At 44.3% G+C, this 13,910-nt stretch overlaps 1 protein-coding gene across 2 annotated transcripts in view; it reads left to right on the top strand.

Moving 5' to 3' along the window:
• LOC118787754 (granule associated Rac and RHOG effector protein 1-like) overlaps nt 1–13,910 on the top strand; it is a 69,758-nt gene that overhangs the window by 37,319 nt on the left and 18,529 nt on the right. For both annotated transcript variants that reach the window (XM_036543402.1, XM_036543401.1), the window contains exons 3-9: nt 44–184; nt 570–665; nt 1,013–1,174; nt 1,294–1,452; nt 2,365–2,462; nt 7,062–7,187; nt 7,333–8,360. In XM_036543402.1, the coding sequence (XP_036399295.1) occupies nt 44–184; nt 570–665; nt 1,013–1,174; nt 1,294–1,452; nt 2,365–2,462; nt 7,062–7,187; nt 7,333–8,360 (1,810 nt within the window). The remainder of the gene's footprint in view (nt 1–43; nt 185–569; nt 666–1,012; nt 1,175–1,293; nt 1,453–2,364; nt 2,463–7,061; nt 7,188–7,332; nt 8,361–13,910) is intronic.

The raw sequence follows: 13,910 nt of genomic DNA, 5'->3' as shown, positions 1-13,910 counted from the left end.
CCGTGCTCTGCGTGCTCTGACCAATAGCTGTAATTGGCTGCAGGCCATGTCGCGACTGAGAGAGAGGGGACGAGATGGGTGTCTGTCTGGCATCGAGGTCCAGCAGCTCTTCTGCTCCCACAGCACCACCATCCCTGAGCAGCAGCTGAAGGAGCTCAACATGAACATCGACAGCGCCTTGCAGGTAAGCCACTCTCTGCACCAGCTTCTGAAAGGCTTTCCTCATCACCATTTCAAGCAATATGTAGACAATTGTATCTGAGTAATACCAGTGGCTCATTGGTTTTCAATTTTATGATGGAGAGAAAAGTATGGCTCATACTGGTGGTTAGTTTACTTGTTAGCTACACCCATTATAGGATTCATGAAGCCTCACTCTCATTACTGGAAAATGGCATCACCCTGAAACTGGGGGTTTGAGCCTGAAAGGTTTTGACTTGTTATGCTTTTAAAAGTGCTCTGTGGTGTAGGTTGTGTAATGCATATTGCAGAGAACAGGAAGGGCTTTTCTTTTTGAAGACTGTGGATACGTAATGACATACAGCAAAATGTTGTTCTTGTCCATCCAGGCTTACAAAGCAGCTCTGGACAGCGTGGGCCACGGCGAGTATGCCTTGAAGGGTGGCTTTCACCTCAATCCCACAGCTATTGAAGCATCTTTACAGGTATGCTTGCCTTAACACTGTACCCTAAACACCGCATGAAGTGAGACAACTCTTGATGATACGGAATGATCCAGAAATGCCAATTATACAGAATAAGCCAAGAAGAATAAGGGCCAGGAAATGAGTTTTACTTTTCCTAGACTGATAGAAACGTGTTCCCTCCCCTGGGCGTGTGTTGCCTTGTGTGAGTATCTGTGTGTGTTTATCTGCTTGTGTGTGTGTGCACATGCCTCCCTGCATGTGTGTATGTAAATCTATATGTATACATGTGTATACATGTGTGTGTGTGTGTGTATGTTTGTGTGTGTATAAATGTATACATGCGTATGTGCGCTGTGTGTGTGCAGGGCTGCTGCAGTGATGCGGAGGCCCAGCAGGCTGGGAGGATGCAGAGTCCCTCACAGCCCATTCAGTGTGAGCTGCCCACCATCCCCCTGCAGATCGGCTCCCACTTCCTGAAAGGTGTCTCCTTCAATGAGTCTGTGGCCGACAACCTCAAGCTGAAAATGGTACTGAGACCCCTGCACTGCCAGTCCTCTCACAGGAGCCACGCATTAAAATTGTTTCCAGGACTCCTGCAGCCTCTTGTGCTTCCTCATGTCACCGTGTGTGTTTGGTGTCTCCACAGCACACCACCCTGCAGCTGATCAAAGAGGCTATGGGACAGAACGGCGTGGCCCCTCAAGATGACTCCCCTGTCATTGAGGTCCTTAACCAGGTGTGTCCCTCCAGCTGGAGGGGGCCCTGCAAGACTGCAGTGCAGCTGCTGTTTGGCCAGGCAGGGCTGGTGAGTACAGCGAGAGTTAACCCGGCCTGAACTGCGCCATCACTGTCAGTGGTGCAAGGGGTCGGAAACAGTCTGAACGAAAGGACAGGGTTGCGAACCACACATCTAGAGAGCATGGGGGGGCGGGGTCACAGGAAGGATGGGCAAAACATCGGCAGAGTGCTGACCCTTTGATTGAGGCCCTGGGCGCCAATCTCTCTCCCCCCCCAGCCCTGTCTTGGACGACCAGACAAGATAATAAGTGCAGACTGATAGGCCCAATAGAGAAGGCCCTTTTCTGAGGGCTGGGCTTGTTTTCCCACTGGCCGTGACCCCGTTTCACACACGTGTCACAGCAGGCACAGCCTCCCCCGACGGGGTGGCAGTAGAGGATGCACCTGCACAATAAATAACAATGGGCACAGCCCTAGGAAGCAGGAGGCCTCTTCCTTCCCTGCATTACAGTTTCCACTGGAAAGGAGTCTTTCAAAGTACTAAACAGGCTTGTTATGAACCGGGCATATACTTTAAAGCAATACTGGTTGTTTACATGAGGTAACACCTTTCTTTTACCATGGTGTCGGCTACACATGATCTTAAATTATGCATTTGCTCTAAATTCTTCTCTGTTCTACATGTCTACACCTTGCGTACTCCAGGTGGTTAATAGCTTATTGTCACAGTAATTGATGGCTGCTTTATTTCATTGTTTAGTAGTGCCCACTGATACTTTGTTGTGAAAAATGTTGTAGTCTTTGAGTTGCATTACATACTCACCTGTGGGAAAACGATGGGTGGATTATTGAAGGTTTGTGGAAAAAATGGTTGTTAGCATTTCACTGAAGTGCAGTAACAATGACAAATCTCTGTTGGATGAAAGCGCTCTGTACACAGTAATGCTGTGAATGACTGTGTGTGTGTGTGTGTTGACAGGTGGTGGTCGACACTGCTCAGATTGAGAACAAAGAAGCCTATGCTCCACAGATCACCCTGGAAGGCTACAGAATTGTGGTTCAGGTCCCATCTACATGGTAAAAAGTCTTGTGTCTTTTGTTTGTAAGTCACTTTTTCCTGTAAACTTACTCAGTTATGTAGAATATGCATGGTACATTTGGACTGCACATTCCGCAGCCTTGCATTGCATTCTTACTCTGCTGTAGTGCCTTAAAGGGGTTTCATGGAGCAGGGGTACCTGCTGAACCAGGCTGGTGTATTTCTGACTGCTCTGAGATATTGTGGAGTGTTTCTCACTGTACTCTAGGGGTGTAACAAATAATCGATGTAGTCGACTAAAATCGATGACCAAATTAGTTGCCAACAAATTTAATTGTCGATTAGTTGATGACGTCATCGCGTGTGTTTTTTGTGCTGACTCAGTGTATATATGCTCAGGCATGTAGCCTAAGCTACGTAGCTTTACTGGAGTGAACAATAGAGATGCAACACCTTCACGACAGGGTTTACGCTAGGATTTTTTCTTGCCGGTCCGGTGTCCAGAAAGACTTTATTTTACTGGACAAATTTGAAACTTACCGGTCACGTTTCAATAACAATCTGTTACAAACGCAAATATAATGTACACCTAGGTTGACGAAAGAATGACAGCAATCTCAAAACAGTTTGACTATTTAATGAACAGTAACAGTTAAGCAAAACGAACAGTAAAGATTGAGCAAAACCTCCCTAGTGGCTCAGTCGGTAAAAGCACTCGTTCCGAGTGTAGACTGAACGCTACGGCCCGTGTTCGATCCGACCGTGTCACTAGTCGACAGCTCACAGGCGGAACACATTGGCTTCGTTCCGCCAGGGATGGGGTGGGTACGTGGTCCACGTGCCAAAGCTGCATATGAAATGTCTTCCTCCGACTCATCTCTGTGCTAGCTTAGCTTGTGGACCGCAGTGCGAAAAGAAGCAGCGGCTGACATCACATGTCTTGGAGGAGAGGAGGGCACGTGCTTGTCCACGCTCTCCCGGATTGACAGTGGGAGTTGTGCAATGGGACCAAACATCGATGACAAATTGTGCATTCCAAAAATTTGGGGAATTGGCCATTCCAAATTGGGGAGATGGAAATGGAAAAATGGAAAAAAAAAAAAGATTGAGCAAAACCTCAACGTTAGCCGCTAAAATGTAGGCTACGTTTTGTATGAGCATTATTACCGGACATTTTCACTGCCAAGTTTTTAATTTATCGTTTTTTTTTTTTAACAAATTTTACCAGGCAAAAACCGGTAATTACTGGCTAACGGAAACCCTGCTTCACGACCAAAGACCTCAAAAGTGTGGCATTTCACTCTTAACTCTGCCAAGAAGGTTGTGAACTGCAACATTTGCAAACCTGACCTGGTGACCTGGAGCACATCAGTTATGCTCGAACATCTGAAGAGCTGGCACGTTGGCGCATTGATGATGAAGATTCGTCTTGTTAAGTTAGTTAGCTAGCTAGCATAGCTAATGTTAATGTTGAAAGCCATGTTACACGTTTTCTATGTAAGGGATAATGTACAGCGAGCTGGTCATTGTTGAAAAATAAACCCTGACAGGGTGATTCAAGACCTGCATCACCCTGTCGGGGTTTATTTCGCAATAATGACCGGCTCGCTGTACATTATCCCTCTTATTACACGGCTACTTACTACAGAAATCAATAATTTGATATTGATATTGATATATGAAAATATTGATTTAAAAATTATTTTATTGATTTAAAATGATTTTATTGCGAAAAATTAGTTCGTTCTACAGTTGGAACTGCGTCCGTAGCAACGTAAACTCAGTAGCCTTCTTAAGATTAGCCTACTTAGCATTATAATTCACGTTAAACTGAACATTTTCATTGATGGTGAAGTGAGACAAGGTGAATGGGACTTCTTTGGGACTATTGATGTTGACGTTTCTGTCCTCATTCATCTCTACATTTCCTTCTTGCCAGGGCTTTGCAGTTTATACACTTTGCATTTTATGAACCGTGCTTCCTCATGCTGCTAGACTAGCTAAATGGATTGTCCACACGCACTTGATTTAAAATGACACGGCTCAGTTTTTAGCTAGCGTTACCATGCAAAGCTTCTCAGCATCCTGGACCGTAACAAAGTAACGTTACAACTCACTAACATATCACGAACTCAGCGGTAGCTACTTAGCTGGCTAACTACACCAGTAGTACACCAGGAAACTGCATGTTAAATGATAAAAATACAATTTCCCACATTTTGTAAGAATCTACAATTTATGCACATATCCATGCAACAGAAAGTATGTTTTGCTGTAGCTACTGACCTACAATGCCACCGTTAATGATGCTAGGTAACTACTTATTACTGTGAAATTGATGCAAATAACAAATCCATTCGGTTCGCTACTTAGCGACCTGCACAGACCTAGCAAGCTATCTAACTGATTCAATTCCAGGTCATGATTTCTACTACTGTATAAATGGAAAGCGATGTTACACCAAGCTATCTACCTAAAATCAAACCTGAGCTGGCTATCTAGCTAGCTATTTGTCTGGCTACAAAAGTATTGACATTTCGGTCTCCCTGCGGTCCCATTTCACAACAGAGTTATGCTAGGAACAGATATTCATTTGGACAGCCTATTGCTAATTAGCTAGCTTGTTACCCATCAAGCAAGTTTGTTCACTGGCTACGACTAGTTCACCAAGAAGGCATTAATGGCATGCAAAAAATGACCAAGATAAATAGATACTATCACTTTCTGTGGATTGATATAATTGGACGTGGTCCTCCAGAGTCCATCATCAGAACTGCATCCGTAGCAACGGTCTGTTACTCATAGCAGCGGTCTGCTATTCAGAAATAACAGACCGTAGAATGCCGTAATTGACCAATCGGAATCGAGTATTCAATTCAGTTCAGTTCAGTTTATTTATATAGCACTTTTTACAACATGAGTTGTCAGAAAGCAGCTTTACATCGGTATTCCAGGCCTGATACCCCCTCAGAGCAAAAGGCAACAGTAGCAAGGAAAAACTCCCTGAGTAATAGGAAGAAACCTTGAGCAGAATCCGGGTCAGAGGGGGAGCACATCTGCTTCTGGCTGGCACTGGGTGGACAAATAGAGTAGTAAAGAATTTCCTATGAAGTTCCTAACAGTACTTAAGAATGGTGAAACATGTAGGTAGTAAGACACAGCAATGTGGGTGCGTAAGACACAATGAGTCTTGTAAATCTTAAATCTTAAAAGTTACACAGCAGAATATGCATGGCATGTAGTCCTTGAGGGTCCAGTTCTTAATACATGGAGGGTGTGGAAAAGTCTCCCCCTAGTGGGGAGAGTTGTCACTCTGAAACCAATATTCTCGCAGCTAGCGCGAGATCATAACATTAGAGCGAGAGTGAGGAAACACGTCATCTTAACTAAGCCTTTAAGGCTGCAGTTTGTGTTGTGTGTGTGCAGCTAATCGTAAATTGAGTTTTTATCCTTATTATCAGGTGCTAATACTGTTTAGTCAGGGAATTACGAACAGTCAATTGAGAACCACATAACATAAATTTGCTACTGGAGTGTTGGCATTGATTAATAAATCTTCTGAACCTCTGAACATCCTTGACGACTCATCTCTAACCAGATGCCTGTGGCAATTCACCCTACCCAGAACCCGAAAGCTCCCTCTAATTCAAAATAGTTTACAGAGGGCTCCACAGAAATGACGGCGAGGAAGCTCAGATGGGGGTCCCGAAGCAGTGCTTGAGTTACAGCTCCAGGCAGGAGCCCAGAGCCGGGTGGGGAAACAGAATTGAAAAACATAGGTTAGTGGATGATAAGAGTGGCAGGAATGTACAGCAGAGAGGCAGGAGTATTCAAGTATTTAGTATTCAACAAAGCCATGTAATAATTTGGAATTCTTTACTTAAATGTTGCATTGTTGTCATGGCGACATTTATGGCTGGAGTTGGTGTTGATGCCAAGTGCACAAGTTTAGAGAACACTGGAGAATTTGTTATTTTCTAAATCGTGAAAGATTTATACAACTCCTGTCAATGTGTGCGTGCCCAATGTGGGTTGCATTCGAATTAATTCTAACGAGTTATGGGTTTGTTGGATCTCGTAGTGCTACCATGGATGGCTTTCTTCAAAGGAAGCAGACTTGTACTCCCCAGCAAGCAACTGCCCTCACTGAATTATTCCTAGTAACCATTCATTAAATGACGTATTTTTAATGAAGTTCTCATCTCTATTGTCTTTATTGTTAATTAGCATAATGCCTAAAACAACCCCAAGCTAAATTTAAAAGCCGACAGATAAATAAGAGCCATTGAGCAATTGTGCGATTCCTAATCCGAATAGTCGATTATTCGTTTCAATAATCGATAGATTATTCAACTATCAAAATAGTCGTTAGTTGCAGTCCTACTGTGCTCTGAGATCCTATAGGAGGTTTCTCATTGTGCTCTGTGATGCTGTAGCAGGTTTCTCACTGTTCTCTGAGATATTGTGGGGTGTCTCTGACTGTGTTCTAAGGTATTGTGGGATGTTCTCATTGCATTGAGATGCCATTGGAGGTTTCTCACTGTCCTCTCAGATACTGTGGGGTGTTTCTGACTGTGCTCTGAGGTACTGTGGGGTGTTTCTGATTGTGCTTTGAGGCTGTGTTTTGGATATTTCAGGTGTCTGAAGGAGGACCCCGCTACCATGTCTCTGCTGCAGCGCTGCCTAGATCCAGAGAAGACGCTTGGCCTGGTCGATGTACTCTACACTGCTGTCTTCGACCTGAACAGGTGGAAGGACCACAGGTACATGCTCTGCAGCGGCTTGCATGTTTCATAGAGATTTAAATATTTACTCTAGATCAAAGATAACTAAGGAATTAGTGATGTTGGCAGAAATCCTTTCTGGATTCCTCTGAAGTGACACAATGGCTATGATGCCTCCCCACAGGGAACAGGCCCTGCCCACCATCCAGATGCAGCTGCAGCGGGAGAGTGGAGACTATGCCAGCCAGTCTGACCTGCCCACGGGGAATGGGTCCAAGCCCTCTGGCGGGCTACCCAAGACCATTTCCAAGCTTACCTCCAAGTTCACCAAGAAGACCTCCCCCAGCACTGGGGGTGCTGGGGGCAGCTACTCCATCCCCAACACCCCCTCCCGTGGACTCTTCACTGCTGGCACCCCTGAGGACAAGGCCAAGCCCCTGGACGGCAGTGACGGGCAGCAGGGCCCCCTCCACGCAGACGGTTTGTCCTTCGTCCCTGACCCCATCCAAACCTCACAGGGCACGGCGGCTCAGGCAGCCAATGGCTACGCACCTGACGACAAGGGCATGAACCTGCCCACGGACCAGGAGATGCAGGATGTCATTGACTTTCTCTCAGGTTTCAACATGGGCAAGTCCCAGCACACCTCTCCGCTGGTCAAGAGGAGGAACTCAGTGGCATCTGCGAGTGCAGCCGAGCTTAAACTGCCCCCAGGACCCCCGCCAACATCACAAGCTCTGTCCCATGGCATCGTGCAGCCCCCCCATCAGGTCCTGTCCCAGCAACAGCAGCAGCAACAGGAGCTCACAGCTCAGAAGCAGCAGCAGCTTTCCCAGCAGGCTTTACAGTATTATCAGCATCTCCTGCAGCCCATTGGTCAACACCAGCTCCCTTCCCAGCAGTCACCACCCCAGCAGCCTCAGCAGCGTGCACCAGCCAAGTGGCCAAACAGCTCCGCCCAGCACCCCCCACAGGCCCCGCCCTCAGGGCTCTCCCCCAACGGCCAAATGGGCCAGTGGGGGGCACCAGGCCTCCCGAACCTCAGCTCAGACCTATATAGCTTGGGTCTGGTGAGCACCTACATGGACAGTGTTATGTCAGAGATGTTGGGGCAAAAGCCGCACGGGCCCCGCAATAACACCTGGCCAAACCGGGAGCAGAGCGAGGGGGTGTATGGAGCCCTGGGGGACGTCCTCCCCTTTGACCCTGCTGGTGAGTCCAAACTTTGCTGCCTGAATAAGCACTTTCCATGAGATGCCTTACACTGCTGTTATAGACCAGTCCAGCAGATGGGTTAGGCGTTATCGATGGATAAATTTGTTTCATTAGTCACAAGTCATTAACATGTATTGGAAAGGTTCACAAAACGAGTTATTTTTGCCTTACAGAAAGTGACTTTGCAAATGAGGCGTACCTGACAGTGAGCAGTAGTGTCATAAAGAGAAGACATTCATGCATGAAACAAAGCCAAGCCTTTTTGTTCAGTGTGAGTCTAAAACTTCATTAGCAATATGCTTTTGGCCACCCAATGAGAATATCTGAGAAGGCCTCTAATAGGTCAGCTGAATGGTCATGTATTCATGTCTAGACTTGCATTTTCTTACATGTTTTGCCTTGGGTGAGTGCAGTGTAATATTTTTTTTCTCAGTTGAAATTTTATTGGATTTTTTGACATTTCAAACAGCCACAAAACACAGTTGGAGGAAAAAAACAGAAACAAAAACGGGATAGGAAAACTAAAAATACAGTGCAACTGACACAGGGAGAAAAAAAACAGCAGCAACATTACATATCAATACAGATATAGACACATAGGGGGTTAGAGATATAGGTATAGCAGCGTACCCAAAATAGCTATCATTTCATCATCATCATGAGGGCTGAAATCAAACAGGTTTACTCTCAATAAAGTTTACCAACAGGGACTGTATTTTCCAAAATTTAGCAGGTTTCTGACGGATATTGTATGTCAGCCTTTCAAGGGGAAGAAATTCCATAATTTGGTCAATCCACATGTTGAAAGAGTTACTATTCCATAGGAGAAGAATGCATTTCTTAGCAAGATAACACATAATTATGAATAAGTATTTTTTGTCATGGTTAAAAACAAAACCACCCTGTGCATAGAGAAGATATAGACAAGGATTCAAATCAAACTGACAGTCCAACATTTTTTGAACAGCATCATGAATTGATTGCCAGAATTTAGAAATTTCTTTACAGGTCTAAAATACATGCATGTACAGTGCTGGCCAAAAGTATTGGCACCCCTGCAATTCTGTCAGATAATGCTCAATTTCTCCCAGAAAATGATTGCAATTACAAATGTTTTGGTAGTAATATCTTCATTTATTTTGCTTGCAATAAAAAAACACAAAAGAGAAAGAAAAAAAAGTCAAATCAAGTATCAATTTACACAAAACTCCAAAAATGGGCCGGACAAAAGTATTGGCACCCTTTGAAAAATCATGTGATGCTTCTCTAATTTGTGTAATTAACAGCACCTGTTACTTACCTGTGACACATAACAGGTGGTGGCAATCACTAAATCACACTTGCAGCCAGTTAAAATGGATTAAAGTTGACTCAACCTCTGTCCTGTGTCCTTGTGTGTACCACATTGAGTATGGAGAAAAGAAAGAAGACCAAAGAACTGTCTGAGGACTTGAGAAGCAAAATTGTGAGGAAGCATGGGCAATCTCAAGGCTACAAGTCCATCTCCAAAGACCTGAATGTTCCTGTGTCTACCGTGCGCAGTGTCATCAATAGGTTTAAAGCCCATGGCACTGTGGCTAACCTCCCTAGATGTGGACGGAAAAGAAAAATTGACGAGAGATTTCAACGAAAGATTGTGCGGATGGTGGATAAAGAACCTCGACTAACATCCAGACAAGTTCAAGCTGTCCTGCAGTCCGAGGGTACAACAGTGTCAACCCGTACTATCCGTCGGTGTCTGAATGAAAAGGGACTCTATGGTAGGATACCCAGGAAGACTCCACTTCTGACCCAGAGACATAAAAAAGCCAGGCTGGAGTTTGCTAAAACTTACCTGAGAAAGCCAAAAACATTTTGGAAGAATGTTCTCTGGTCAGATGAGACAAAAGTAGAGCTTTTTGGGAAAAGGCATCAACATAGAGTTTACAGGAAAAAAAACGAGGCCTTCAAAGAAAAGAACACGGTCCCCACAGTCAAACATGGCGGAGGTTCCCTGATGTTTTGGGGTTGCTTTGCTGCCTCTGGCACTGGACTGCTTGACCGTGTGCATGGCATTATGAAGTCTGAAGACTACCAACAAATTTTGCAGCGTAATGTAGGGCCCAGTGTGAGAAAGCTGGGTCTCCCTCAGAGGTCATGGGTCTTCCAGCAGGACAATGACCCAAAGCACACTTCAAAAAGCACTAGAAAATGGTTTGAGGGAAAGCACTGGAGACTTCTAAAGTGGCCAGCAATGAGTCCAGACCTGAATCCCATAGAACACTTGTGGAGAGATCTGAAAATGGCAGTTTGGAGAAGGCACCCTTCAAATCTCAGGGAGCTGGAGCAGTTTGCCAAAGAAGAATGGTCTAAAATTCCAGCAGAGCATTGTAAGAAACTCATTGATGGATACCGGAAGCGGTTGTTCGCAGTTATTTTGTCCAAAGGTTGTGCTACCAAGTATTAGGCTGAGGGTGCCAATACTTTTGTCCGGTCCATTTTTGGAGTTTTGTGTAAAATGATAATTGATTTAATTTTTTTTTCATTGTCTTTTGTGTTTTTTCATTGCAAGCAAAATAAATGAAGATATTACTACCAAAACATTTGTAATTGCAATCATTTTCTGGGAGAAATTGAGCATTATCTGACAGAATTGCAGGGGTGCCAATACTTTTGGCCAGCACTGTATGTCCCAATTTCAGAATTACATTTCCTGCAAGATGGGATATTTCTGAATTCATCCTGTGGAGTTAATCCAAGGCTTCTGGTTTGGAAACTTCTTGATTTGTATGGTGGGTACAATGTGGTCAACACAGGTGCTGATGTACCCAGTCACATACTCAGCATACTCATTTATGTCAATAGAAGAATCCTCCAGTGTGGCTGCAGCTCTAAACACATCCCAGTCTGTCTGTGCAAAACAGTCCTCTAAGATACTCTCAGTCTCTGGAGACCAGCGTTTAACCTGTTTAACTGCTGGGTTCGTTAGCTTGAGTCTTTGTCTGTAAGCCGGGTACAAGAACAGGGAATGTGGTCTGAGAGTCCAAAGTGGGGGCGGGGGGCAGCTTTGTATGCCTCACGAATGTTGCTGTAAACATGATCCAACGTGTTCTGATCTCGTGTGGGAATCTTTACGTGTTGGAAATATTCCGGAAGCACAGTCCGTAGATTGCAGTGGTTGTAGTCTCCTGCGACGATGAAAACAGCGTCAGGGTGAGCTGTTTCCAGCGCGCTGATAGCGTCATGGAGTTTACCGAGTGCTGCTGATGAGTTAGCTCGTGGAGGGATGTAAACGGCGGCCAAAAACACAGCACTGAATTCCCTCGGTAAATAGTAGGGTCGGCATTTCAAAAACAGCATCTCTACGTCTGGCGAACAGTGACTACATGCCAAGCCTGGCATGTAGTCCCCCCCTCTTGCCCCTCTTGCGTCTCCGCCTTCGCGGGGGTCTCCTCGGGTCGCCAACTTCACCTGAGTGCGGTGCCGGTAAGCTGTCTCGGGGTTGGTGGTGGTCTCGTGTGGAGCGAACAATGCAGTGCAGGTCCGGAGGTATAAAACTGATAAATACAGAATCCTGCTGCAGCCTGGCGATGTCCAACAGTGTCTGTTTGTTGGAGGTTAACAGTGCTTGCATTTATGTGCAATAAAAAAGACTAGATACACAAATACAATAACAAAGACACGGTGTTCAAGAGCGGAATGAGCAAACACGTCTGCCACGGAGGGCGGCATGATTGCATGATTTATAATTTGAAGATACTTGAAGACATCATTTGTAGGGGCACCGAATTCATTGCAGACTTCATCAAATGACTTAAAGGTTGTAAGGTCTTGGTGGAATAAATTAGAGACAACTTTAATACCTAACGGCCTAAGATTCTCATTTAGGTCTACTTTAGGTAGATCAGGGTTGGGGAATATAGGGGACAAAGAGCATACTTGGGAAGCAGTGCCTAAATATTTTCTGCAGTCCTTCCATGCTAGAAGAGTATTATATGTGACAAAAGTTTTTGAGATATTTCCAACCTGCTTAAATTTGTTAATAAAGATAATGGCAGTCAGAGGCAGTGGACTACACGATTTTGCCACTATCCGAGTTCATACTGATTCATGTCTACTCACTGTCCATGCTATTAAATGGCGGATCTGACCGGACCGATAGTATAGTTGTAGATTTGGAAGGGCAAAGCCCCCGCCCCGATTCAGGCTTGGATAGGCTTGACAATTTGATCCGGGGTCTTTTCTTACACCAAATAATTTTAGATATCTGTTTATTAATAGTTTTGAAGAATGAGGGAGAAAGATAGCATGGTAGCATCTGGACTAGATAGTTGAGTCTAGGGAGTATGTTCATCTTGATAATAGAAATTTGTCCAATCAGTGAGATTGGAAGGGTAGACCAGATTTGTAGATCAGATTTCATTTTTTCGATCAGTGGGGCAATATTTACTTGCAAAGCGAGAACGCAGAGCCGGGGTTATAAAAATACAAAGATATTTGAATGCTTTAGGAGTCTGACAAAAAGGACAAGTGTTCTTTAGGCCAGGAGAGAGTGGAGCATTGAGGAGCAGAAATTCCCTTGATGTTAGGGTTGGATCTTATCATTTATCATCTTATCATCTTATCAGGGCTCCACACCTAGTACAAAAAGCAAAGGAGACAGAGGGCAACCAAGTAAAAACTTGTCTGAGTTCAAGCCATTGGTGGAGAATACTGCACTTGAATTGGCATATAAAGCTTTTATCCAGGATATAAAGGTGAGGCCCATTCCAAATTTCTCTGAAACAGCGAACAGAAAGCCCCATTCAAAGCCTATCAAAGGCTTTTTCAGCGACGAAGGTAGGGCTGTTAACAATTAATCGACTATCAATCATCGATAATAATAATTTAATCAATTAAGATTTAATTAAACAATTAATTGATTTAAACTTCCAGAAGTTTCCTCTTGTAATTAGGGCTGTCAACGTTAACACGTTCGATCGCGATTAATCTGGAAACTTTTAACGCGTTAATTTTTTAACGCAAATTAATCATATTATCAAGTTTGACTGCAACTTCCTTCCGTAATTCCAGCGCGGATATTTACCTGGCTGAATTACTGAAAGGCGTAGCAAACGCAGATGTACTGAATGGCAAATTTTGTTTTAACCCTTTCGCGCGTATGTTTACCGTGCATGCTAAAGAATCCATTAGTTGCCATTAGAATACTAGATTGGAGAAATTCTAGCTAATTTTAGCTTTGAGGAAACAGCGATTTAACTCTAAAAATATAGCAAATGCTAACTGAAATCTATGAGAAACGCAAATGAAAACATAATGAACCATATAGGGCAACATGCGCGCTACATACCATAACAAATAAGTTACATATTCTCAGCAGCTGGCCTTACTGTGAACAGACTGCGCACAAGACTCACCCCTGACCATGTAGATATGCTGATCTTCCTGAATAAAAATACTTAGGTTTTAGGTTATTTAGGTCTATGTAAGCATAGGAGATCAGACTCTGAAGTGTGTATGTCTTTGTCAGTGGCGGCGGGTGAGCTGGAAACAGGGGTAGCGGAAACA

Source organism: Megalops cyprinoides, chromosome 13, assembly GCF_013368585.1.
Source record: "Megalops cyprinoides isolate fMegCyp1 chromosome 13, fMegCyp1.pri, whole genome shotgun sequence".
Lineage (NCBI taxonomy): Eukaryota > Metazoa > Chordata > Actinopteri > Elopiformes > Megalopidae > Megalops > Megalops cyprinoides.
Note: the sequence above shows the minus strand (reverse complement) of the source record. Positions and strands in the feature narration are given on the sequence as shown.